Source organism: Condylura cristata, unplaced genomic scaffold (genome assembly GCF_000260355.1).
Source record: "Condylura cristata isolate star-nosed mole 26May11 unplaced genomic scaffold, ConCri1.0 scaffold00010, whole genome shotgun sequence".
Taxonomy (NCBI): domain Eukaryota; kingdom Metazoa; phylum Chordata; class Mammalia; order Eulipotyphla; family Talpidae; genus Condylura; species Condylura cristata.
Window position 1 is genome coordinate 58,681,409 of NW_004567111.1, and position 27,936 is coordinate 58,709,344.

Genomic DNA, 27,936 nt, shown 5'->3' on the forward strand with positions numbered 1-27,936 from the left:
GAGTTGGATATGCCAAGTGGACTACAGTTCAGAATTGAAGAAACTGCTGGCAGAAGTGGAAGATGATCTGAGAGGGAAAGAGAAATTCAGATGGTAGGAGGGGAGGAACTAAAAGACTCATCAAGAGGAGTCAGGGGTCTAGAGGGTAACCAGGTGGTGAGAATGTTAAGAAGGATGTTTCTGAGTCACAATTGAGTTCATCTGTGAGGCCATGGTGTAAAGTTGTCATCACTTCCATCTCTTGAAAACCTTTAGCTGATTTAGCCATTTCTTTTTTTTGCAAGGTAATTATGAAAATATCTTAACAAATAAGTTATATGTGAATTCTCAGAAATCTCAGTGAGGTCAATGGACTATTAATGGGGCATGGATATCTGTGTGGTTCTATTTATAGCTTGAGGATCAGAGAGAACCTAGCAGATGCCCAGATTACCCACACTGTTTAATACAAGTGAGCTCTATATACATATAATACATCATTCTTTCCTACACCATTACCTTGACATTCACATGTTTTGAAATATGGGTATGGAGATGAAATCATATAGAAAACAGTCAAATTTCTGCCTTAAATATAAAACATTATTAAGCATCTTTCAGACAGTTCTCTTGCTTGTATTCTGGTGATGTCCCTACTGAAGCTATCTCCTGGCTGGTGGACAGAGGATCGAGAACATCCCCAATGTGCAGCTGGGAGGGTGAAGAAGTCAGGTGGTCTTAAGTATACATGTTCTTGTCCCACCAGCCTGCAGAGGCAGAAAAGGGTGTTAGAAATGGGAGAAGTTGTTGAAGTAGAGACCCAGCATCTCAAAATCACAATGTTACTTACTGCCTGGGTACCTTCTGATCAAAAGTTTTCGCATCTCATCATACACCCAAATCAGGATGGCGTGTGGCACAGCCACAAACCAATACTGAGGCCTGGAACCAAAAAGGGACATGAGACTCAGTGAAGACACAGGGAGGACCTGGTCACTGCCACTGGGGAGGGGATTTCTCTTTCACGTTCTCTGTCTCACTGGAGAGAACAACAAATTCATTAGGTCACAAAAAACAAAACTGGAAAGCTCCTTATTGAACCTGGAATGTGAAGGCTATCAGTAGCATTAGATGAGGGTAGAGAAGGGATGGTGAGGTTTCGAAAGCCCATTTCCTCTCCTGGAAAGCAGGTTTAAGCCTTTGACTTACATTGGAAAGTATTTTGTTTTCTCTCTTGAAAGACTTGAGGGAAAGAACTGCCAGAATCCTGCTTCATCTCAGAAAGGGGGTGGTTCTTTTCCCCCACTGTTGAGGTGGAACTCACCTGATCATAGTGAAATTCAGGGCCTTGATGCTTCCCAAGCCATAGGAGAGGATTAATGCAATGATGACCTGTGAGGCAATTCCCACCCAGATGACTTTATTTCTACAAGACACAACAAAGCAAACAGATTCTTAATTCCCAGGGCCCAAGGATCCTTGCTCAACAGAGTGAGTGCCTCATTCGTTGTAGCCCTATCATGCTGGTGGTCGAGCCCTCGGGACAGATATGGGTAGTACCTGAAGAGGCCCTGCTGTAAAATGGAATTCCTTCGGGTTTTCCTGATGATCAGATCAGCTATTTGCTGGACCATGATGGCAACAAAGAAAGCCGTGTAGCTTGTCCATTCCAAGTATCGCCTCTGATGCCTGGTCTGTCAATAGACAAAGAAAGCAGGGTTGTGAATAGGGACTTCAGGGAAGTTCTCATGCACTTCTGTAAAGTTTCACTTTCACCCCACCTTACTATGGCTGAGAAATGATCACCCTCTTGTCTTTGGAAAGAAACATTTTTCCTTTTAACCAGTGTAGGATTTGGGTGATAATTTAATTGATTTGATTGAGCAGTGGGCAATGTTGAACTGGATACTTTTCCATGATGTCCAAAGTTAGAGTGAAAAATAGCCTAAGTATCTAACTTGAGAGAGGAGCCTGCACCCTGGCAAAGGTCAAACCAATGTAATCTAGGATTTCTGGGTCTTCTTCACTAAACAATGCTCCCCTTCCCTGTCTCATGAAGGTCTCCAGAGGGAAGAGTTCAGCATCACCCTGACAAGGCAGTGACAGAAAGGGAAAGGCAGGGATGTGATGGCAGAGCCCCCTCACCCATTCCTGCCCATAGCTGTCTTCCAAGTCATTCACGGTGTCATCTTCCCACTTCACCCGCAGGTTTAGGAGGGTACTGGGGCGGAAGCCCTCCTGCGCATACACAGTGAAATATACCACAAAGGCTCCCAGGGCCTGCATCAGACCTGAGAAGTAAAAGAGACGAGGGTCGAGCTTCACAATGGCTTCAGAATGGGCTTGCTTTCTGGGTTCCTCCATCTCCCAAACCCCACAAGGAAGCAGTGCTGAGTGTGACAGGAATGGGCTTTTGTGGTTCCTTGTGTGTCACATGGAAATGACCCCATCATACCAATGTGCAAGTAGGCGTATGTGACAAGCTGCTGGTTCACCAGTCTGTCTTTTTTCTTGTGGCGAGGCTTCCTATTCATGATGTCACTTTCTGCCTTCTCATAAGCCAAGGCAATGGAAGGAATCTGAGGAGGAGAGAACCTGGGAAGTTCACCCTGCACACAACACTATGTGGTGTGATAGCAACAAGTGGGCAGGCTGGGGATGGAGTGGTGGTGGGCTGGGGCAGCAGCACCCAGGGTACTGGCAATGGAGGTGCCTTGTATGCAGAGAACTAGAGAACACCCAGCTTTAAAGGCAACTTGTCTTGTCACCACCATGTGCTTAGTTCTAAACCTCCTATTCTGAAGACTCTTGTCCCATACGGGAAACCTCTTAGAACTTCTCCCCTCAGGCACACCACAGAACCACAGTGTTTCTCTCATAGGTCCCCACCTGGAGGGCACTAAACCAAGCTGTAGGCTTTCTGATCCCCAAGGTCTGAGGCTAATGCCAGAGAATCTCCATTTCGCATGAGTGTTCAGGGGATGCTAAGGCCTCACTAGCGAGAGAAAATGAGTGCATCAAAAGGGCCTGGAAATGATGTGACTGCCAACCTTAGGGATGTCAGATTCTCATAAACCAGAGGATGAGTCTGCCTGAGATGTGGGGCTCACTGCCTAATGCATCAAAGGGGAGCACAGAGTTACCAGTCCAGGTTGAAACTTCTCTCCCTGTGAACTAAGTTTGTTCCCTGGTGCAATCCAAAGCCATGTGATGAGTGTTACAGAGGTTTCCTTAATGGATACACACCGGACAAGGGAGATTTAGGTGGATTTAGTGTCATTCAGTGCTTGCACTGTGTGTTCATGAATTGTAACTTCTGACTGTGTTCAAATGAGGGGATTCGAGATCACAGATTCTTTCACTTAATAGGGGCAGCTATTATGATTTGAGCTATGGGACACTCAGCACACAAGGGCATTGTTGGAGAGCATAGACCAATGGAGATGTGGGACTAATATCCTATGTTTTTTTGGAAGGTAACTCCTGTTTTAAAAAAACTCTTAGATGGAGAGTCATGTTTTAAGAGCCAGACATTTGACATATCTTTAGTCCTGTGGTCCAAAGAGTAGAGGGTGACCCAGCAGAATTGCTGTCACATAATTGCTAGTTAGAAATGCAGAACTTTAGGGCTCTCCATCAAAGTCTGAGAGGTACTAATTTGGTCCTGCTCCTGGCCCTGGAAGGTAATGACTCAGAAGTTTACATTACTGAGGTGGTTAACAGATCCTGCTACTTACTATGTCCGTGCCCAAGTCAATACACAGGGTGGTGATGGTGCCAATGGGCAAGGGCAGCCCAGCCATAATGTAGATCAGGAAGGGGCACAGTTCGGCGGTATTCTTGGTCAGGGTGTATGCGATAGTTTTCTTTAGGTTGTCAAAGATCAGGCGACCTAGGCAAAGAGATTTTTTTCTTACAAGATTTTTTTCTTTCTTGTTCCAGGTGATCCCAGTCCTGGGTGAGGCCACCGTTACTGTCACCTACCTTCTTCTACCCCTGTGACAATGGATGCGAAGTTGTCATCCAGCAAAACCATGTCGGCTGCATTTTTGGCTGCATCTGAGCCTGCTATGCCCATGGCAATCCCTATATCTGCCTTCTTCAGAGCTGGCGAGTCGTTCACTCCATCTCCTGTCACAGCAACAACGGCATCCTATGGTGACACAGTGAGTAAAGGGGAGTAGAGTAAGCAGGGTCCAGGGGAACTAAAGATTTGGCTGGGGAATGACCAGCCAAATCAAGGCCCTTATGGGAGGAGAAAAAAAGACTAGAAGTCCCAGAAGGGAAAACAAGTAACTTTAAACCAGACACGTTCCCATAACTAAAACCCACATATGTGGGTAAACATGGGTATCTCGTACCTTGTTTTTACACTTTTGGCTTGATATCTTAAATCTTTGAATTTTCCTGTCCCCACACCCCTTGCAGTACCAACTGCCTCACTGTCAGAAAACCCTCCAGGGATTGTGCAGGCTATCAGAGGAGGGTAGAAACATCCCCTGAGGTTGGTAATGTGAAGCAATAGGGATAGCAGTGAGCAGCCTCTGGATACATTTCAAAGGTGACCAGCCCCAGTACCAACCTAACCTCTGACCTGCCTTCTGCTAGAAATGGTTTGCACCCACCTGTCTCTGACAGCCCTCCACAATGATTAGCTTCTGCTGGGGTGATGTCCGGGCAAAGACAATCTCCGAATAGTTGGTCAGGAGATCATCTAGCTGCTCTGGGCTCATGTCCTTCAGCTCCATACCAGTTACTACTGCAGCTTTGGCATCCCTAGAAAGGCCAGAGTGACCTAGGTGAGACCAAAGGCTGGAACTCAGGTTGAAATACTTTCTGGCCAGGGTGGAACCCAATGTTCTTGATACTCAAACCCTAGTTGGTGGCAGGATTAGGGATACTAAGGATGATCTGAGAGCCATAAACTGAGGGTAAAAGTTAAGGTCTTTCCCTGCCATCACATAACAATAGGAATGAGTAAAGCAATATTCTCATTCCAGATACTTTCTGGGTGATATTTTACTTCACAAGTAAAAGAAGGGTTAAAAAAAGTCTGTTTATGTTTTGGGTACTAGAATTCAGCTTATGCCAAAACACACAGGTAACATTTTTTTTTCTATTTTCTAATTTACAGAAAATTATGCTAGGAGTTAAGACACATTTATGGAGGTCTACTTTGAGGAAAACCATTATCTGCTAACTCTAAGAATAGTGCTCTCAAGGCTATTGATTATGCAGATCTATTGTGCTGTGTCTGCTACAGTCATCTGGAAGGATTGCACTATGCTCAATATAGCTGTGCTTGCCTCCTTTGGTTCCCTCCAGGCCACCAGACTCCTCTGCTCTGTGCCCTCCATGATGCCCCCTCCCAAGCCCTACACATACCTTGCTTCCCTTGCCAGAAATGGACACCTCTGGCTTCAATATTTCAGTCTAAAATCTCAGTGTACGCACTCTAAGTATCAAATACTATGTGCCTGTTTTCCTTTACACATATTTTTTTTTTTCAGTTTTGGGATTTTACTTTAGGTCGTTTTTCAAAAACTCTTGCATTAAGTGTTGTAGTTCTAGCACTTGATAAACTGCAGGTCTTCCTAATGTTCTGGTAGAAAATATAAAAGTAAGGTAAGGTGGACAGGATGGTTCCTGGCCCTCTCTTCCTACTGCCCCAACTGCAGAAGTACAATTACTACACAATCAGGAAGCTAGAACTGAAAAATAAGTTAACTGAAAACATTCATAAAAGAACCTAGTTTAGAACCTGCTCTCCAGTTTAGTGTGGTTATTGGCATAAAAATGTATAGTTCTAATATTTTGAAATCAAGATAAGGAAACAAATGATCCAAATCCATTTGTACAGATGAATGTTATTTGTACAAAGGAATGCTGCAAAATTCTTAGGAGTCCAGTTATTGTTCTTCTTCCCAGAGGCAGTGACTGGGTGGTTGTTTTATCTGCCTTAATTTTCTGTAAGTTATAATTTATCATCTGACATCTTTGTATCTCTAAAGGATATAAACTGGGGTAACTGAGAAGAGGTTCTTTGTGCTCTTCTTCTTACTCCACACACATGAGAGTTTAATGAAACCAATGACATTTATTTTCAAATTAATACTACGGCATCTTGTACTCATTTAAAATAACAATAGTCAGGTTCCTCTCCAGCCAGAGCTAGGTCCTTCATACATTGTGCATCACTTGACTGTACTTATCACATCACAATTCTTTATTTTTGGCTGTCTGGCTAAATGGAAGGCCCCACTCTACCCCCGCCATGCCCCAAAAGGGGGAAGCTGGTGCTTAGTCCATTCCTACCAGAGTTCTGCATCTCTCACAGTGCCTGAGGCATACTGGGCACTCAACAATTAATTGCTGAAAGTAAGACATGAATAAGTGGATAGATGACTAGATTAAAGGATGAATATGATGAAAAGAACTAGGGGACACAGGAAATACCATGTCTTCCCTTAGGAAGTTACTATTTTATTTACTATCACATATAAAAGAAGAGTATGTTTCTAGCTTGACATCATGAAGTCCACTGAATAGACAATACACAAAATAGGCACTAGGGCTGTATAAACACAAAACCCAAAGGGTTCTTAATATTTCTGATCACACAAGCTGAATTAATTGGAAGCAGTTTCATTCCAACTTTTCTTACTCTAAATTGGGCACTTAAGTTTTCAGCTCTAATCTGGGCTTTGAACTTCTGTACAAGGAATATATGAAAGGTAGTTGTGGTAGTGATACAGTGTCTGGCATTGAGTTTCTGAGTGAATGAATAGATATATGAATTACAGAATGAATCAGTATAGCATCACTCTGAGTGAGGTGTGGCATAAAGAGAATTTGCTCCAAATAGCACAGCTTTTTAGGGCCATCACGGGCAATGGATAAGAAATTGAGGGCTTACCGCTTGTTAACTTGCTCCACAGCAATGTTGAGACGTTTTGCAATGTCTTCCACTGTCTCGCTGTTGGCTGAAATGATACCTACACTCTTGGCAATGGCTTTGGCTGTTATTGGATGATCACCTGTGACCATAATAACCTAGAGGACACATAATGAAAAAGGCATCCAGACAAAAAGGAACCTCGCTGGTGAGGGCAAGGCCAATCAGTACTGCTTCTTCTGATCTGTGAGAATGTGATCAATAATTGATTACCTTATGGGCAGTTCATGATTCTTATATCAAAGGTACAATCATTTTTGAAGGATACTGTGATCCCATTGGGTATCCCTTTGGTCCTAAGTTTCTTACATTTCCTTCTCTGACATTAAAAGAGCCCTTGCCCTTTGTTGTTGCTGTATTTTGAGAAGGGGCTGATAGAATTCTACTTGGGACAGTCTCCTGCTGCTTCAGCAGTCTTCACATTAAACTGTAATGGAAATTATATTTGGACATTGTCAAAAAGACAAATGGATTATGAATATTGGCTCTCAAGATCAATCACTAAATTTTTTTAAGAGATATATTTATTTATGCATATGGAACTGGAGTACAGGCCAGAGGTGCAGGGGTGGTAAAAGGATTCACCAGAGACAGAGTGGGGAGCATAACAGGCAGATCTAATGAAGTACACTGCTGAGGGGAGCAGTGGGTGAGTCAGGAGAGGTCTGCCGTACCATGTGGATCACCTCCAGGGTGGGGATCGAACTCATGCTGAAGGGGCTTTAGCTCCTTAGTGCTGTGCTTTTAACCAGTGGCACCACCAGGGAGGGCCCAAGCACTAAATATTTTTACTATCATAGTCTAGGGCAAGACACGTCAGTTCATGGTACAAGAAAAGAACTCTTCCAGTTACTCTGATAGTAATTCCACACAGACAGAATCATGCTGTTTGTATGGGATAGTTATTGAAATCCTACTCTAGTAAAAATAGAGTTGAGAAAAGGAATTATGATATTTACTTGAAGAGTTCTAAATATTTGTCATAGGAGATCTCCTGTAACAAACATCTTTACGACACAACATAAAAGGAGGATTTCTTAAATGAGAAAAGTAAGTCCCACCTTAATTCCTGCACTCCGGCACTTAGTGACTGCATCAGGTACTGTGGACCGTGGGGGATCAATCAGTGACATGAGTCCCACAAAACAGAGGTTGGAAGTAGGAAAATTCATGTTATCTACATCAAATGAATAAGTTTCTGGAAACTCATCTGCTGGTAGGTAGCGATGGCAAAAACCTAGAGTGGGGATGAATTTGAGAGCCAATCAAAATTGGGTAAGAGGGAACAGAAGAAAAGGAGGGTCACTTTCAAATATTCAGTCCACTATTTTGCCAATACTTTAGAATATCACAGAACTACTTAATTTCTTCATTTTAATAATGATTGTTATTGTTAAGGAAGACATATTTTCTCCCAAAACCATGTCTTTTGTGACCATCAAGTTCTCTATTACATTTAAAGAGTGGGCAGTCTTCATTTCTGGAGATGCCCCAGCACAGTGAGGATTACAGGTAGAGATATGTTTAAGTACCTGGTGATCAGGAAAGACTTCCCCAAAAAGGTCACATGCAAGATGATTATTGAGACAGGCATTAGATATTGTCCAGGGAAAGAAGGGAGGGCTGGATGTGGGAAGGCAGAAACAAGAGGAATTATCATATGTGCTACTAATGCAAAATGAGGCAAGACCCTGGAAGATGAGGTATGGCACAGAAGTAAACTTCTAAATCAAGGTAAGTGTGAGAGTATGGCTGCAGGAATGGAGAAGGACCTTCATCTCTCAGAAGATACCTGCCCTCACAGGCTGAGGGAAAAGCAATCACAGTGTGTGGTGGGACTTTTGTGATCACGTGACTTTCTCATTTGTTTTTATATCAAATTATAATTAGCATGGTCTATGGTTTTATACGTTTCAGCAACTAATGATTTGGAGAGCCAAATTAGAATCTCAATTCCTAGATGGCTCTAGTAGATGGTGATCAATCTTGCATTGAGTCCATAAACTTACAGGTCATTTAAAGCTTATTAAGAGCATTATCATTATCATTTATCTCTCTTATCTGCTTTAAAAACTTGAATATCCTCTAGAAACACTTTACGGATTTCAGTTCTATTGGCAAGAACTTTCATAATGTTAAATGAGCCTTATCATAAACCATGACCTTCTGTTACCTGAATTCACCCTTCTGGTTTTCTGAGGTGCAGGATTGTCAACCCATAATTGTAATGACAAGGTTTGTCCTGTCATATTTTAAGTCACCACTACCAGGTTCTTGGCATTGTCAGTGTATCTCTTAGGCTACTTCCACCTCTGCAATCCCCGTCTCAGCTGCTGGTAGCACTTTCCCTTAATAATGAAGTGGATAGCTTCTTCTTCTTTTTTTTTAAAATTTACTTTTCCCTTTTAATATTGTTGATAAGTCCTACCAATCCAGCCTCCATAGAATCTCCTTTATCTGATCATCTTTCATGTCTTCGGTGCCTTAGATCAAACTTCAATCCTCTTTCCCCTGAATGAGGCAGGGGAAAGAGGATTGCTGAGACTCAGGACTCTACTTTCAGGTTGCTGCTGAGAATTATTACCCTTTAGAAAACACTGCTTACTTTAGTAGCTTCTCAGTAACTGCAGAGTGACATGACAGCTTCTCACCCATATAAGCACTCCATATCCTGACTTCCTATCTGTGTTTTCAGCACTGTTTCCACAATTGTCACTTCATCTACCTGCGCCACTACTCACAGACTGGCTCTCAGATCAGGCACATGAATGCCCATGTTCTTCCACATCTGAACTTGGCCTATGTGGTTTCTGACACTGTGACTACTTCCCACTTCCCTTCAAATACTGTCATTCAAGGCCCAATTCACAAGGAAGCACCTTCCCTGATAAAATCTTCCCCAATTTTCCTTATAAGGAAGTGGCCTGACCCCTGGTGATGTCACATAGCATCTCTGATGTGTTTGACACAGTGTATACCTTATTTTTTATGATACATATGGATGTCACAGCTACTCTACTAGACAGAAGCTGTCTCAGTTGTGTCCTGAGCCATCACTGAACTCCCTGATGATGATCCGTGAGAGTCTATTGCAAGGACTTACCCAGCACGCGCTCCCCGAGGCCCCCTAGCTCCATGTAGGCTGTATGGAAGGCCTCAGTGGTGTTCCTGTCCAGAGGCTGCTCTTGGCCATTGATCATAATGGTGCTGCACTTTTCTAAAATCCGCTCGGGGGCCCCTTTCATCACTAGGAGGAAGCGCTGGTCATTGGGGTCGTCAGTTTCATGGATGGAGAGCTGGAGGGAGGTGGTGAACAGATCACTATAGCCTGCCACAAAGTGACACCATCTTCACCATAAATATCTGGGATAGTCAGATCTTTCGATTAATGACATGACACTGGGCTATATGTCCATGAAGCATGAAGCAGAGTGCTTTCCACAGGTGAGTTCTAGACTTTATATTTTGTGGTCAAGGAATAAGCAGAGTGACACTTGATCGCAGTTTGAGTTTACACTAAGTGGAAATCACTTTTCACATAGAGACTGATTGCTGTATGCAGTCAGATGGGATGCGGCTATCAACCTCTGAAATCCCATCCCCTGACTGTAATCTCTGGTACTCCTGGGGTCAGGGGCTGCAATGTGCATGTTGCCTCCATGCTGTCCCTCACTATTTTGAGCAGTAATTTTTTAGAACCAAGTGATTCTGAACTCAGGGAGCATGAGGGCAACAGGACTGCCTGTGTCTCTTCATCTGATTCACCTTATGGGGTCTGACTGACTGTCTAGGCAGGAAGAAATGGGAGGGTGTGAGGCACTGGACAACTCAAGGAAAGCCTGGAAGGGCATCTAAGGAATAGATATCATAAGTTGAACATTAATACCCTTAACTTTTTCACTTTAGTGAAAACTGGGGAAAATGTGAGAAGCATAAGACAATAATAAAATTACTAACTCTCAGAGGCTGACTCTTATGTAGCCTTTTTTATATATCAAGTACTCTTCTAAGGCTGAAAAGGGAATTTCAGAAAGTTGGACTGGGGGAGAGAATGAGTAATCTACAAAGAAAAATTCTAGTACCTGGGGGTCTATCAGTTAATTTTAAATAAGCAGTTCTTAGACTTTGGGATATCAGAGATGAATATGAATATAATAAAAAAAAAAGTAGAAGGTAAACACTTTACAGTCAAATGAAGACATTCAAAAGTAACTAATCAAACCACCTCAACCCAAATTATGTATTTGGTTTAGCTTGGTAAATCAAAACAAAAACCTCCCATTAATTATCATTTTAGAATTGTTACTCATACTATTTCCACGTATGTGGAACAAGAGATCTGGTTTCCTAGCTTTCATATTTTACACCCCATATTTTTGTTAGTTGTCTAACTATGATTCTTTATTGGTCTTTTAGCCACATAGATGTTAACAGAAATAATTCTTTTCTCAATTTCATCCAAACAAAACATGTGGGCAGCCACCAGGAACTTTTGCACAGTGTGTTTTATAGACTTGACTGTCATGTAAAGGCTGAATAGGGAGGCCTCACGCCTCACTCTCAGCCTCAGAACTTTGGGGAAACCATTCTTTGGGCTCCACTGTTATTTGTCTTAATGTGAGGAAAATGAAAATGTCTTATCATTGGTCACCCAGGAATGAGGAAAGATGGGAGTTAGCCAGCTTTTTTGAGTGGGTGGGAAGGAGAGCCTTGTCACTGCACATGGGCTGTTCATCAAGAGACAGCTAACTATCTTCACAGGGTAAGCTTTCCTCAAAGAGCCTGAAATAAACTGCTTGGCCTCTGTTTTGTGGTGGAGAAAATATAGACTTGGGAGTCACACAGATGTGTGAAAATCCTTGTACCACTAAGATGCCTGTTGTGATTCTGATCATGTCTACACCTTCTAATGGCCTGTTTTCTCACCTATTTATTGAGATGGATTCCTTCTAAAATCACAGTCTCATTGTAAGGACTAAAGCAGAAAGTACCTGACAAACTGAGGGGGCAGGAAATATCAGTTCTCTCAACTCCCCACCTGTCACTTATCCTTGTAGTACACCTGTCCTCTCACTTGTGCAAATGTTACCAATGGGAGTGGGAGAGGCTGGTGTGTGTGAGAGAGAAAGATTGTAGCCCTGACATGAGCCTGCCTTTCTCTTTTTCTCTCCCTGTTTCAGGTGAAGAAAGGACCCAGCAAAGGAAATCTGCTCTGGGTTTACCAGAATCCCAGACTCTGGCCCTGACTGCTATTTTTTGAGTTGAGTGTCATTCAAAAATATATATCAACCAAGAGAAATGCAGATAAGAAGTGTGTTTTTAGTGATAACAGGTTAGTTGTGAGAAAACACTCACCTGAAATTTGTTGGTTGAGTTAAAAGGGATCTCAGCTACTTTGCGATTCCGTTTCCTAATTTCCATCACATCTCCCAAAATGACCTCTGAGAATTTCAAGAGAGCAGTTTCTGAGGCATCTCCAACCACAACTTTCTGTAAATCAAAGGAAATATTTTCTGGGACCCAATACATCTCCTGTCTAAGCTCACAATGTATTCAGAGAGGGAAACTATAATGCAACTGGGGAAAGGCTGTAACCATAGTAAAAATGTTAAATTTAATGGCACTGCCCACTGGATTAGGCAAATTCATAAAAATTCAAACTAGGAGAGATGAGGTTTCATAAAAATGCAGCTATGTATCAGATCTGTAAAAACAGTGAATTAGTGATCTGTCAAAGCTGAGAAGAGTGAAGAGAATTTTCTTCAGGTCTTATCATCAGTCTCATTCTTTCTTACTCTTATTAGGTTGTAGAGATTAAATCAAGCACAAATAAGAGCAGAAAACATGACCTTCAAGTAGCCATGAGTGAGCCCCAAGATGTAGAAGCTTTACCTTCATGATGGGGACACTCTCCTGTCCTGACTTGAATTCAGCTCGGTTACACAACGTTATGATCTTTGATAAGGATGTCCAGGTTCCAGAGCTTTGATCAAAGATTTGATCTGGAAAAAAAGAAGGCCAGTGGAGCTTTGGGGGCAGGGTCTGTTCTCAAGGAAGCAGCCAGCCATCAACAGATACTGAGATACAGATCCATGAGGCATGTTGAGTTCAGTCCCCTCTGCTCCTGTCCCTGGCTTAAGTTAGTGGACATATTCCAAAACACTCACTTGAATGGTCCTCACTGGTGTCAGCCATAAAGATCTGATTATCAAACCACAGATGGGCCACGGTCATCCTATTCTGGGTCAGAGTGCCAGTCTTGTCTGAGCAAATGATGGAGGTGGAGCCCAGGGTCTCCACTGCCTCCAGGTTCTTCACCAGGCAATTCTTCTTGGCCATCCGTTTTGCTGTCAGTGACAGAGTGACCTGAACAGCAGGGAGAGAGTGAGTGAGAGAGCTATGGGAAGAATAATCACTGGGAACTCAAGTTCACAGATTTTCTGGGGAGTGGATCTAATGTCAGATAGAAGTGCCGTCACAGAAGTTTTACTAAACTGATTCAGCAATTGAGAAGCTACTATAAAGTGCAACGGGCCACCACCCTTTTGTATTAAGCACCAGGAACTTTTCTTTGTAAAGTTTTACCTCTTGGTGAACATGATCCTGAGGACTTCTGGGGGGCAAAGACACTAGGTAACTGTAAAGGGAACTAGGGTTGCTAACTCCTGTCACTCACAGCATGTGCCAAAGAACCTGTTCCAATTTGCTGCTCTTGGGGAATCAAGAGGTATTTGTACTTGTACTTAAAGATTATGAATTCTGTCTTTTAAAACCTCAGAGCCCAGGGGGATTACAACTGAGATGGGAAAAGGCACAAAATGATGTAAAAATAAGCTATTATAAAAATTAAAAAAGAAGAAAAAGAAAAAAAAAAAGCCACAAACCCCCCAAGATCCTAAAGCATTTTTTTGGCCCTAAGTTCTTCAGATGACTGTCTACTGGAGTCAAAGACTTCTTTTCCCTCTGCACAGGGCACAGCAGGCTGATGATCACTGGACCCTTTACATGTAACGCAAACATGAACTCTCTTTCCCCACGGCCAAGCCCCATAGGAGAGATGGGGTGGGGGCCTTATGTTTCAGGATGATTCTGATGGGTTCTTCAAAGGGAGGTCAAAAAGGTGAATTTAGGGGGTCAGATCAGAGAAGAGTTAATTGCTTTGCAGAAAAGAGTAGGAGGGATTCTTTCAGGAATCTGAGAGAGGGAGGGGGAGGGAGGTGAACTATGTCCTAAGTCCCTCAATTGTATAAAGTGCTACAGAAGTTAGTTTTCTTTTTTTTATTTTCAGAATGTGGAAATGTGAGAAAGGCATCAGACTTTTAGAAAACCTGGAATGGAGGGTAGAATCTATCTAAGGTTCTCAGCCACATTCATTCCTTACAGATAGTATTCCTGAAAACTAAAATGAAAGCTTTCAAGAATAATGCACTCAAGTGTTAACAAGGTCACAATTCTTTTTATCCCCTTAAGAAACAGTTCACTTGGAAAATTCCAGGGCTGTTTGAGATGGAGAGGTCCTGTGGCTCTGGAGAAGGAAGGATGCACTGTGGGGGAGCTCACCTGATGGAGTAGGATGGATTGTGTGAATAGGATTGGGGAAAAGGCCACCAAGTAGTCTGACTCACAGTGACAGTGGCCAGAAGGCCCTCGGGCACATTGGCTACGATGATGCCAACAAGAAAGATGATGGATTGCAGGACCCGATACTTCATGGACACCGCGATGATGAAAAAAAGGACACCAATGGCAACAGCCACTCCTGCCACAATATGGACAAAGTGCTCAATCTCGATGGCAATAGGTGTCTTCTCGTTTCCAACACCAGAAGCGAGGGAAGCGATCTGACCAATGATGGTATGGTCACCCGTGTTGATGACCATGCCAGTTGCAGTACCTGCAGGAGAAGAAGACAAGTTCTTCCAGGTCCTCAGTCAGAGGACAACAGCTGCTTGCCATCCTTTCTTGGGTGGTAACATGATCATCAACACATTACATTAAAAGCCAAGCATTAGTTACATGTTTGTACTTTGAGAAGCTCTGGGATGTCTCTGTGAGCTGCAAAGACACAAAGCCACAGGCCACAAAGCCGAGGGTGAAGTGACCTGGATGGGCACAGGCTCTGGCAGCAGCCAGACTCACCTTCCAGACAGGTTGTGGAATAGAAGCCAATGTTCTTGGTCTCCAAAGGACTTTCGTGGGTGAACTCACAGCAGCGGGATTGGGGCTCAGATTCCCCAGTGAGAGAGGAGTTATCCACCTTGAGGGAATATTGGGAACAGTTTAGGATCAGTTCCTGTAGTCTGTGCCCCAAAGCACTGAGATTGGGAGACACACAGGAGTATGAGCACATTGGGGGAACCTTGAGACCCTCACCTTACACCCTTGAGCAGACAGTAGCCTGATGTCAGCTGGGATCCGGTCCCCTCCTTTTATCTCTACTATGTCTCCCACCACCAGCTGTTCTGCTGGGATGGTCTTCTTCTCTGAATCTCGGATGACCAGAGCTTGCTGGTAAAGAAAATATGAGAATGAATCAGTTCCAGGATGATGCCAAACAGCAAGAATGGGGGCCCCACAGTTCACAGAGGCCACATGGCAAAAAGTGTAATCAAACATTCTTACTCAGGGCCCAAAGACCCCAGTAACTGTTTTTTCTGGAGATAGAGCTCAGAGAAATGTTTTTGAAGTAGAAAATACTGCTTGGCATATGAAAAAATGTTCAACATCACTTGTAATAAGGGAGATGCAAATTAAAACCACAATGAGATACCACCTCGCCCCAGTGAGAATGGCACAGCTTTAAACAACTAGCAACAACAAATGTTGGTGAGGATGTGGAGAAAAAGGAACTCTCCTGCACTCCTGGTGGGAATGCAAACTAGTATGACACTATGGAAAACTGGAGGTTCCTCAAACTGCTAAACATGGAGCTTCCCTACGACCCAGCAATCCCTCTCCTAGGTATCTACCCAAAAGACACAAAAATACTGATTCAAAAAGATACCTGCACCCCCATTGACACAAGCTATGCGACGGCTATCGTCTGACAGATTCCGGGTAGCTCGGGAAAAGCTCTAAAAGATCAGACTTTCCATGCTAACTTATGTTATGACCTCCCTTTTTTGTATGATCGTAATATCAAAATACTCTGAGCAACTTTCAGCCTACAATTGGATTGCCTCAGCTGCAAAAGGCCTGCCTGCCCTAACAAGCAAGCACTGCACCAGGGTGAGAAATTCCTCTGAAGTCAAAAGTGACTTAACAACTGGCTAATCAATAAAAGCAAAAGAGCTGTTTCTGCAAAGTCTCTCACTGCCTGATGGAGGAAAACTCAAATCTTATTCTACTATCTCACCTAGCCTCCTATTCAGCTTCTACAGAATTACTCAAACTTCCTACTGTCTGGCTTTAGATATGGAAATTCATCCAGGTTGCCTGTTTTAGAGCTAGTCAAGTTTTTTACCTGCTACACTTCAAAGCAATCCACAAAAGTCTTTCTGGCTAGTCTTTCAGGATTCTACTATCTAGTCTTTAGATAAGGAAATTCACCTATGTCTCCTATTCAGAGCAAATTATGCTTTCTACTGTCTAGACCTCAAGGAAACTTACTTAAAACCTTTTAGCCAGTTTCCTCAAAGTAGGAAACTTACTTAAAACCTTTTAGCAAGTTTCTTCAAAGAACTTTTCCGAAACTTGATTAGCAAGAAATTTGCTCTTCCTGCCTCCCAAGATGTCTCAGGTAGAAAAAACCATCAAATAATAGATAAGGATTAAAGGACTTTATTCTTATCTATCTTCACTATAGTAATATTAGTCTTAAACTTTGAGCACCTATGTATCTGTTCTTTAACCTTGATTTTAGAATGTTATAATCTCAAGTAAAGGTCAAATGACCCCAGACCATTCTTAGAAAAAAGGTGATTGTGATCTCAACCCCTTTCGTATGCTAATGCCATCCCCCTGCCTACTAGAAATGTATAAAATAAACCTCTGCTGAAGGCAGAGCAGGAAGATTTGCACCCAACTCCAACTCCCGTGTCTTCCTCGCACCCGCTCCTCTCCCCCTCTTCGAATCTCCGCATGCCGATGCCTTCCCATCTTAGGGTTCTGCCTGTGTTGCCTCCAGACACCTCAAAAGTTGGAGCTGGTCTTCGACACCCCATGTTTATTACTCCTTTATTCACAATTGGAAAGACATGTAAACAGCCCAAATGCCCAAAAATGGATGAATGGATTAAAAAGATGTGGTACATTACACAATGGAATATTACTCAGCAACCAAAAAAAAGAAACACATGTCTTTTGCAGCAACATGGATGGAGCTGGAAAAGATCATGCTTAGTGAAATAAGCCAGAAAGAAAAGGGAAAATACCGGATGCTTTCTCTCATAGCAGGAATATAACAGAACAGGCGAGAAAATAATGATAATGATGAACAGCTATATGCCAGGACATTTTGTGGGGAGTGGGATCAAAAATAGTGAGGGGAGGGAAATATACTGGACTTTGGTGATGGCACATGGGTGATTTGGTAATGAGAAACCCAAGGGGATTGCAACTGAGATGGAAAAATCCACAAAAACATGTAAAAACAAACTATTATAAAATTAAAAAAAAAAAGAAAACATTTGGTTCCACAGATGATGCAACAATTTTATGATTATTAGAACTTTTGAGATATGTCAGCTAGACTTCCCTTTAGAAAGTACTTCTTATTTTGTATACCAGCTAAGTAACTGGTATACATCTAAATTTAGACATGACTTAAAATTCACCTTTATGCTTCTTTATTATTCCCAATATATTAGCATAAAGACATATTGTAATAATGCATACTGAAGTTATTCTTTACTAATTAGCAAACAAATATAGCTCATTTCACAGTAAATAAATGAAATGTGAAATTATAATTATTAGAAATGATATATTCTTGTTGAATATACTATATAAGTGAAACCTAGGATATAAAAATTATTTTGTGTAACCAATACTAGTAATACAAATATATATCCAAATATAATTAATAATTGCATTATTACATACTTTATCAGTAATGTAGAGGCATATTTCATTTAAGAAAATTTCATATTATGTATCTTTTGTTTTAAGAAATTTGCCTTCATGTGATGTGATATATTACACATACATATATTATTAAACACTTATATTTAAAAAAAAAAAAAGAAAATACTGCTTGGGGCATATAGAAAAAATGAGAGCCCAGGACTGACTGGAAGGGGCTGATGAAGGATAAGCATTCCTAGCTGGGGGTTCAGTCTTCAGGGAGAGTTGGACCAATCTTGCTCAGGTTGGAGGAGGAGGATGATCTCCTATATCTCAACACACAAGGAGGCCTCCTTTCGCCCCCTCCAGCTGGCAACTCAATGGTAGGGACTGTGCGTATTGGCCACCTTGCTGAAAGGGTGCCTGATCTTCCTGGAGGACACACAACAAGGCTCCTGGGGAAAGAGGAAAGCAGATCCCCTACCCCTTTCCCTCTGAGAACATTTGGGGGCACTAATAAGGAACCTCAGAACCTAAGGAAAGCAAAAATGTTACAGATAAGAATTGGCATTTGGGCTTTTGGTACCAGTGATCGCCCTTCTTAAACTTTTAGTTTATTCCCCAGAACCTCCTGAATCACTTCTGCCAAGCTCCCAGTGAGAGGTGTTACGGAACAACACTTCTTCCACTTTGCATGTTTCTAAACTAAGCATGTTTCTCAATCTTCACTTGTTGATCATCTCAATTTTCTGTGAGAAGATGCAGAGGAGCGAGATAAGGTCACTTGCCCCTGACTTCTCGGGAAGCAAGGGCAGGCAGTGTAGAGATTAGACCCTTGTTTCTGTCTTCCTTCCTACATGAATTCACACAGCGACTTCTTCACCTGAAGTCACAGAGACCAGAGGGAGTGGACTACTCACTTGTGGAATCATCTTGCTGAAGCTGGCCATAATGTTGGTGCTTTTTGCCTCTTGGTAGTATGCAAAGATCCCTGTTAAAATAACAACCAGGACCAGTACAGCTCCCAAGTACAGCTAGTAAGGAGGAGAGGTGGGATCAGAAAAACAGGCATTAGGAAAGAGTCACACCAATGATGGAGCCATAAAAATTAAAGAGTGATAGAACTGTGTCCTGGTGGAATTTGCAAATTCCACATCCAATCATTGAAAGTAAAAAAAAATCAATGTCACATATGTTACACAGATGCATGGGAATCCCCCAAATCCAGTTTTAGGACAACTTCTTCATCCAAGCTTCTATCTCCCATCATCACTCATCCCACCCTTTCCCTGTCCCATCCCTGTGGTCCTCCTGCTGGGGTGTGGTCCTCTGGTAAGCACAGAACATGGCTTCCCAATTTGCCGTAATCTCTTAATGTCAAGTCAGCTGATTTGGCTTTGAGAATTTGGTTCTCAGTGGGCAGAGAGGCTCTCCATGATAAAGCAAGAGAAAAGCCTTTGAGGAGAAAGCCCCCAAATGCTTCTATGTCTATTTTGTTGTTTCCATCAACAACAGATGGAAACAACCGAGTGTCTCTCTCTTTCTTTTAAAAATGTATGTTTACACTACTTGTAAGACAGCAGTGAGATACTTTTTTTTTTTTTTACAATTGGGATGATCACTGCTCTTGTCAAGCTCCATAGTAATGTTCAGTAGCAGATTCCTACACTGAGCCCTGGCATTGCCCACTAAGGGTCACAGTTTACGGTCTATTGATCCCATCACAATTTCAGCAAATCCAAGAAACAGACCCCAGGGTCTTACATTGTCGAAGGATGTAGATGGGTCTTCAGAGTACTGAATCCCAAAGGCGATCCAACACAGGATGGCACCTATCCACAGAAGGATGGAGAAGCCCCCCATCATTTGCTTCATGAACTTGACCATCTCTGAGGTTTTCTTGGGTGGTGTGAGGACGTTGGGCCCATCTTTAGCTAGACGCTCAGCAGCTTGAGCGCCAGAGAGACCCTGAGAAAGAGTTCATTAAGGCAAAGCCCATCAGTTTTTTTACTGAAAAATTCCCCTACCTACTGGTACAGTAAATGGGCTCTCAGATTTGAATTTGTGGATTTGCCTTCTTTGACAAATTTATGACAGAATTGGTTTTCCCAGAGCTCTTAATTGATTGTGAGTTTGTTTTCCTTGCAATTCCTCTTCCTTGACAGGTTTAGGTTCAAGGAAAGGAATCCCAAACAAAAGCAAATGGTGAGAAAGCTTGCTGACACCAACTTCTCTTCCTCCCTGTGCTGCCCCCTGCCACCTCCCCATTACTCTTGCTGATTCCCCATTTTTGTTTGTCTTTGTGTAAATAAAGGCTGGTGCCCACTGTTCTCCATTTCAGCACTAACTTTTACTCCCTCCCTTTTGCGGACACTCGCCCACCTCCCCTTTTCTTCCTTGAACATTGTATAAATAGCCCTGTAACCTTGCCAAAGAGCAGGACGGTGGGCTTTCGGACATGAGGCTGCTGCCCTCCTCATTTGTCGACAAATAAAACCACTTTCCTTTTCCTCAAACTCTGTTTCCTTTTACTGGCTGAGGAAAACTGAGACCGGCCTTCGGTAACACTATCTTACAGCTGCTGTTCTGTTTCACAGTCTCAGAACATTGCCCCATTCTTCTAGGTACTTCCATACACCAGAACTGCCTTTGGAAAAAGCAATTTTGTCAAATCCCTGTCAGAATTCATTGCTTTCTCAGTGCACAGTTTACATCTCTTGTTCCCCAACAGAGAAGATGCTATGGCACTTGGTTATGCGGCACCTCCCTTCAGAACTGTCACTTCTGAAGACAGGAGGTTATTCTTTTCCCTCTCATGACTAACTCAGTATGTAACACAAATAGTAGATATTTTTGCTGATTTGAAAGATGTATGGGCATCTCCTGAGGTCAAGACACCAACACTTTTGAAATTTAGTTTGCATTTGAATTCACAGGAAGAAGCAACCACTTCCCTGGAGGCAAGGTTTGAGAAGTGAGAGCACACAGTGGAGTCCCTCCTTCCTAAGGAAGGTGATACATGGTTGTTACACAACCTTGCTTTTTAGGCCTGGTTTTTCATTCTTTGATAGTCCATTATACCTTTAGTCATGGTAATCAGGAAGCATCTGAACACTTCTGGGGACACCAGAGTTTTTCTTCTTTCACGGTGAAATAATTATTCACTAAAGCAGTTGCTTAGCCCAGGGGCTTCTTTGGGGCCTTGGTTGAGACAAGTTAGTGCTTGTGGATGACAGCTGCTACAGGTTAATGTTGTTTCTGAGGTGCTGAAGGCACATCAACTTTTTCACATCTCTGAGCACACAGCCTGCTTCTCTATGTAAATAAGAGTTTTCCCAAACTTACCATAACAATGTTTGTACTGTATTTCTTTTCCAATTCCTTGCTGCTGAGTTTGTGATCATCCTGAAATCCATAAAAAGAACTGAGTGAATTCAGTCATTTAAAGACTGGACAGGCTGTTAAGTGGAGAGTGGCAGTGAGGGAGAAAGTTTGGGGAAGGGGGCCAGGAGAGGGAGAAGAAAGACCCCATTGGGCCTGGTGTTGTTGCAGGGAGGGAAGAAAGTCTTGTTGCAGGAAAGACTTTTTAGATTACACACCAGGGGATTTCTGGCTATCCCTGAGAAGTTCAGATTTAACTTGTCATGTGCTGCATAGAGTAGCTTTCTGTAGTTCTTATGGACATTTTTACTCAGTCTCACCTCCACCTCATGCAAACCCAAGCACACATGCTGTCTAGGTAGTTGCTACTGGTGGAGGAAGGAATGCAGCGGGAGGCACCACAACATGGATTTACACAAGGGGGATGGGTAGAAGGGGCTAGTGTAGCAATTAACACAGCCATAAAAAATCAAGATCCTTGACACAGCCATAAAAATCAAGGTCCTCAGGCACCAAAGCCTGGATGCTGGGATGTCAGTGGGAAGTTCTAGCAGATGACAGACAGTTGGGGGTGACCTCTGAAGCTCAGACCCAAAAAGGTAAAAGATAAGGATATGGAGATGAAGTTCATTTAAGATAAATACTTAAATCAGCAACTGACTGCTAGCAAGGATGTGCCCCTCCCTTCCTGAAGAAGAGGATAAAACCAAATGCTACACCCATAAAGGGGCAGCTCTTCTTGCCCTCTTGTGCCTATTTAAATGCCTTTCCCTCTCCTGTCTCTTTCTAATAAACTTACTCTTTAAATATAACTGAGTCAATGTCTTGTGGAGGATTTTGCCACGTGACGCTGAAAGGGGAGCTCTGGTGAAGCCTTTCCCAGTGTGAATCCAAGGGCCCCAGACTCTTAAAAAACGACATCACTACGTTAACATTTCTAGCTCAAAATGAATTCTGGAATGCATGGTGGGTGAGAAGCAAAACCACAGTAAAGTCATTTCTCATGTTTTGACAAATTTTCTGACATGTAGCCCTATTGGGTGGGTGACCTCAGAGAGAAGCAGGCCTGCCCTCATTCTAGTACAGGGGGCAAAGCAGCTCACTGGTTAAAGAAGCTCTGAAGGTTGAAAACCTGCCAAATACACACCAATGTGACCACATTCACTGGTTTTGCTACAGAATCATGAAAGTAGAATGGCAGCCCTTCCTGGTGGCACAGTGGGTTAAAGCGCAGCACTAAGAAGCTAAAGCCACTTCCTTCCTGCCCCGAGGAGAGGAGGAGATCCACATGGTGAGGCAGACCTCTCCTGACCACCCGCTGCTCCCCTCAGTAGTGTACTTCTTAGATCTGCCTGTTCTGCTCCCCACTCTGTCTCTGGTGAACCCCCTCACCCTCCGCATCTCTGGCCTATACCCTAGTTCTGTATGAATAAATAAATAAATCTTTTTTTTTTTTTAAATGTAGAGTGGCATTATTATTTTGGCCAATAACTCTTTGTTATGGGGCTTCCAGCCATTAGATAGGCCCACTAGCACTCTCCCAGGAGTAAGGGTAACTGGAAACACATCTCCAGGCATTGTTAAATCCTCATCTCTTCTCCCTTTCACAGCCACTGGGATAAAGGACAAGAAGCCTCTTCCTATGCAGAAAATCCAGGGAAATGCTTATTTACCTTATTCTATACAGGATTCTTTAAGCTCTGAAATTCTTTAATCTCAGAAATTGAGATTTTTTTACACTGTGCTTTGTACATGTCTTTTCTTAACTATATATAAAATAGCCACATGTTGCATTAAGAGATTAGATTTTTCAAACACAATTTTTTTGGTCCCTTTCTTGGCCAGAGGCTGTTTTGCATATTTATGATTGTACCATTACAAACTAGCTATGATATTTCTGGGGATTTAAATAGTTAGGACACAGTTTTGTATACAGCAGTCTTAGTTCTGGGCAGATACAAACCACAGATGATTATTGCCATCTTCGCGTGAACTGACATCAGACTTTCCCGGGCCTGTACTGTCAGACAGAATGCCTTTCCCGCTCTTATTCCCGGTTTTATAGTGCATGGAGGAAGGGCAGAGGCGCCAGGGGCTCTGGAGCGTACTCTGCTGGCCAGCGCTGGAATAGCACAGGAATCTTTAGCATCAGCCCTTTCTTTATTCCGAAGCTAGAGGTACTTTAATTATCCTCAAAGTTACATTCTGCCGGACAGGTCTGGATGCAGGAGTACCCAAGTGCACTATCAGAAATTGTGAGAACGTTAGGGGAAAAGAGAGAAAGAAAGATGTTCCTCTCTTAGTAGGGAAACTTAGGCTAATACTTGGAAGTTAATTAGAAGTTTCCATCTTTAAAGAAGGGCGAATCTCTTCATTTATACAGGCATTGATAATGGATAGATAGTCATGTTATAAGTAGCATTTCTGGAAATCTACATGTGTCTTCTTTGATGCTAAATGATAACGATAAGAGATAAGGCTGGCTGTTGTGTGTTGCTTGCTAAGTCTTTTTCCTACTTCACCTCATTTAACCTTCCTAACCCTAAGAGATAGGGACGATTTTCCCTATTTTTCAAAATAGGAGACACAACTTCAGTCAAACTGGGATTGATTCAGGTCAGTTCAATTTCCGGGCTGTTCTTAAAAGTCTATCAGAATATACATGGGCAAATGCTTAGAGGTGCTTTCAGAACTTGAATCTGCTCTCCAGAAGAAAAGGAAAAGCTTTTATTTGCTGACTTATAGCATTTGCTATCTCTCACCATAGCCAATGTTAACCTATTAACAGGAAGTCAAATAGATTGTCAAATTCCTGAATATTTAATAATATTCATGTGTGGTCTCTAGGTCAAAGGAGCTCACACTTTTAGCTTCTGCTCAACCAATATCAGAATTTTAAAGTCTCCGATGAACTAATACGACAATTCAGCAAAACCTGCAGTTTAGTATGGAAGTACTCTTTTGCAGTCCTGAGATTAACTTGTCACATTTGACTAAAGAAAGACTGCCTGTCCCCTGGGCAGTCTCCTCACCAAGTTTCTGCCTTAATCATAATTACAGTGTGCTTTCAAAAGGTACTGTCAACTACAAAGTACTCTCCTTATCTCATTCTTTGCCTGCACAGACCCATGCATTGCTTATTTCCCATTTTACATGAAGAAAATGGCACTTCATTGAAGACAGATCATTTGCTCCAAGTGACAGATCAGTCTTTGAAGGAGAGCTTCAACTGAGCTGGGTCCTGAGTACAAATCCAATATTCTCACCATGAAACTATTAGTTCCCAGAGCATATATGCCCAGCAATATTTAGTGATCAAGGTTCTCCTTTGGGGTAGCTCTGGCTCAAATGGTTTACCCAGTCAGCTAAAAACTGGCAAAGTGGTTTCTTGTATGTCTGAAGCACCAGGAAGGAGCTAGGTCTGGGCCATGCCAGTGGGGACTGGAACAGATTCTTCCCTGAGTTCTACCTGGAAGCGCCTACAACCAGAACTAAGCATGCTGCAGAGAACTGACCTCTGAGCAGATGTTATCACACTTTTTTTTTTGAAGAAACCAAAACAAAAGACAAGGAAACAAATCTCCAGGGGTGTTCAAATAGTTAAGACTGATTTTCCTTTTGTAGGCGGTAGGTTAGAAGGGCAAGCTCTCAGGGAAGGGAAGTCTGTCTATTGTGTAAAGACTAAATGGACTGACCAGATCTAATTCTTTCTTGAGTTCTTCTTTTGAGTGATTCTTTCCGAGTTCCCGACAGTTGTTCTTCAGGCCCCTGTACTTCTCCTTGCCATCCCCTTTGTCTGCATTCTCCATGGCTTTATTTCCATTGATCTCCACAGAGTAAATTTCTAGTGTTTTCTGAAACAGAAGCAGAGGTGCAATATTGGTCAAGATGGGTTTTCTGCAGAGAAGTAGAGAGCTGCAGGCCTCTCTTTCCTTCCCTGTTTTGAGAGAGGAAGGCACAGGACTGGAGTTAGGTTCCCTCCCACCTTCCCTGAGCAACTTCCAGCCCTTCCCTCTTCTGTCAAAGGATTGGGTAGGCACAAGCCTGCAGATGTCTCTTGAGGGTAACATTGGGGAAGATGGAAATTTATGTCCCGTAATTTGAGACAAGCTCCCTCCCAGGACCCCAGGGTCTCACTGGTATCTTGTCCCCCACAGGGCACAGCAGAGGTGTGCCCCACTTCCTGGACAGGGGATGCACACTGAACTCATTTTAGTGCAGGTGGACTTCATACACTAAAACACATTCTCGGAAGTCCCAGTCTTGTGCCAAACTCCAAATTCTAGCAGGTTTAGGAATCACGAATCCTTTCCCATGCATTTGGACGAGGGTCTGCAGTCCACTCAGCTACCTAGCCATACAGCCACCCGGTCACGCAGAGACCTAGCCAGCCATGAACTCCCACTGCGGGCGCCCTGCAGCCAGTAAGAGATCGGAGACTAGCATCAGCTGGACCGCGCTGGGGAAAAAAAAAGTGTCTCCCTGTTTCCTTTGGTCCTCCGTGGGGCTGTCAGGGCGCGGGGGCGAACGCACCTGACGCATGGCTGGCTGTGGCTCCGCGGGCGCTGCGCGGCTCCGGGACGGCGGCACGGCGCTGGTCCCGTCGGGTGTCTGCGGTGACCCAGCGGGAACCTTTAGCTGCGGAGCTGCAGCCGCTGCCCAGAGAGGCGCAGAGGTTTTAAACACCGCGCCCGCCCCCTCTCTGGCTAGGAGGCGGGGAGGCGGCGTTGCGCGTCCTGCAGAGGCCCCGCGGCGGGCCCTACATTCCAGACTAGGTCGCCACCGGGAGGAGGGTGAGATACCGGCGGGTCCAGCCCCCTACCCGAGGGAGGGCGAACTTCTGAAAACCCAGACCTATTTTTTTATTTTTTGAACTTAAAAAGGCTTACCAATAAAAAAGCCTTCTATGCAAATACAGAAGCAAAGCAAATACGAACAGCAGCAGACCGAGGTTTCCCAAAAGCCTCTAAGTTGTCCTGACCAGAAAAGGCTCCTCGATTTCCAGAAACAGGGCCCCATGTAGGGTCTCAAACTAGATTGGGGAGTAACCCAGCAAGCTTCCCAGGAGAGTCTTAAGGACTTCGTAGGGTCCAGAGAGAAATTCAAGAATTCTGAATGACTAGTGGGGGGAGAGATGGAGAGGAGAGGTGGGTGGATAGACCCAAGGAACTGTGAAGTCAGAGTAGGCTAGGAAGAGGCTGATTGGAAGCTGTGGACTGGGTCCATAAATACCCCACTCTATCCCTGACCACCCCCTGAAGAGCCCCTGCTCCCAGGAATGCTACCCTAGTGCTCCTTTCCTCAGACCTTCCAGGTGGCTTTTCTTTTTGAAAGGGCAGAATTGAAGTCCAAGGCACCCTCCCTCTGTTGGGCAAGGGCAGAACAGTGAGTTGCTTCTTAACTAAACTAACCCTCACGAGACAGGAAGACCCCCTCTGGTTACTAGTACCCATCATAGGGTCTCTAGGAGTGGAGGGGACATGACATTTGAGTCTGTACTGGAGACCTGGTGCACTTCTGAGGTCTCTGTGTATCCTTCCAAGGGGTCTCTGTGTCCTCCTCCCTGAGTATTGTACAGGGAAAGACTTGAAGATGGGAAAGGATTTGCAAACTTTGTCTGCCATGCTAGCCCCACTGTTTGCTGGGGCCCTAAGAGGACAGTTTGCAAAAAGCACAGGAACAGCTGCATACTTTCACTTGGTTTGGCTCCTTCTGTGTTTGTGGTCAGGTACAGAGCAGAAGAGCAGGGTGCCTTGAGAGGTGCTCCTGAACTCATCTGGTTCAGTTTTCAAGAGCAAAGTCCTGTGGGGTACAGGAATGGAAGGGAAAGAGAAGAGGGGCTGATGGGGGGTGAAAGCAGAGGTTCAAATGTTCCTATGGTAACCAGTCCCTTAAGAGAAGAATGCTGTTGATTCTTGCTAGTGTCAGGTTTGGTAAAGTGTCTGTTGCTACCAAACAGACAAAGATTTTCCATTGTCAAGTTCTACAGCACTTTTCTATCTCGGGAGAGATAGAAGCACATAGCTTCTGCCATAGGCCAATCTCTACTATGGCTGTTGTGGCCCAAGGGGGAGTCTCTGATGCTGTCATGCATCTGGTGTGTGGCCTCTACCAGACAGGACAGTCTCACCCTAACTCCAGAGTTTTTCATATGCTGTATCTGACCTGTTCAACATCCACTGGGGCTGGCATGATATAGATATCCCATCATCCTTGGGGAGAAAGGTCTGCAGTTATCTGTGTTGTGGGTTGTTCCATTTTATCAGCCAGACAGTTGGAAAGCTTTGATAACAGGCACCTCCATTTCCAAGAAGGCAACAGTTCAGAGAAGGAATCTCAATAAGATCATTAATTGTATCATTAGTGTGTGACAGCCACACAACCTGCTAAAGGGCCCAGCCCCCCCACTGAGTCTCCTTCCTGTTAGAGATCTCAGTTGAATCTCCATAACTGATCATAAGGACCACTGTTTTATAGCATCTCACACTTCAGATTTCCACTGATAGTCAGTATCAAAGATTGAACTTTGGAAACCCAAATTTCTAAATCCCAATAAAGCAGGGCAGCAAGCCTGAGAGTTCATTGTCTGCAAGTATGCTGGGTAATTACAAGCCTTG

General features: G+C 43.4%; 1 protein-coding gene across 2 annotated transcripts; it reads right to left on the reverse strand.

Annotated features, from left to right (window-relative positions):
- Window positions 1-677: 677 nt before the first annotated feature.
- On the reverse strand, window positions 678-25,143 carry ATP12A (ATPase, H+/K+ transporting, nongastric, alpha polypeptide). Of its 2 annotated transcripts, none has more exons than XM_004680272.2 (22): window positions 25,015-25,143; window positions 21,284-21,343; window positions 19,703-19,906; window positions 18,859-18,972; window positions 15,308-15,442; window positions 15,074-15,191; window positions 14,560-14,828; window positions 13,102-13,300; window positions 12,827-12,936; window positions 12,290-12,424; window positions 10,038-10,230; window positions 7,996-8,171; window positions 6,896-7,032; window positions 4,605-4,755; window positions 3,964-4,132; window positions 3,717-3,871; window positions 2,435-2,558; window positions 2,125-2,270; window positions 1,540-1,673; window positions 1,304-1,405; window positions 830-921; window positions 678-746 (listed from the first exon to the last, which is right to left on the reverse strand). In XM_004680272.2, exons 1-22 carry the CDS (start codon window positions 25,126-25,128, stop codon window positions 718-720), a joined length of 3,066 nt encoding a protein of 1,021 aa, XP_004680329.1. In that variant the 5' UTR covers window positions 25,129-25,143; the 3' UTR covers window positions 678-717. The 2 variants fall into 2 exon arrangements, with proteins under 2 accessions (XP_004680329.1, XP_012578634.1); XM_012723180.1 differs by having other exon boundaries at window positions 14,560-14,860; window positions 15,070-15,191; window positions 25,015-25,128.
- Between the last annotated feature and the right edge of the window lie 2,793 nt (window positions 25,144-27,936).

Coding starts and splice junctions, on each gene's coding strand:
- ATP12A (XM_012723180.1), bottom strand. CDS start 25,128: ATGGAGAATGCAGACAAAGGGGATGGCAAGGAGAAGTACAGGGGCCTG. Junction 18,973..19,702: donor CATCTACATCCTTCGACAAT/GTAAGACCCTGG, acceptor CCTCCTTACTAG/CTGTACTTGGGAGCTGTACT. Junction 8,172..10,037: donor CCTCGGGGAGCGCGTGCTGG/GTAAGTCCTTGC, acceptor TCCCCACTCTAG/GTTTTTGCCATCGCTACCTA.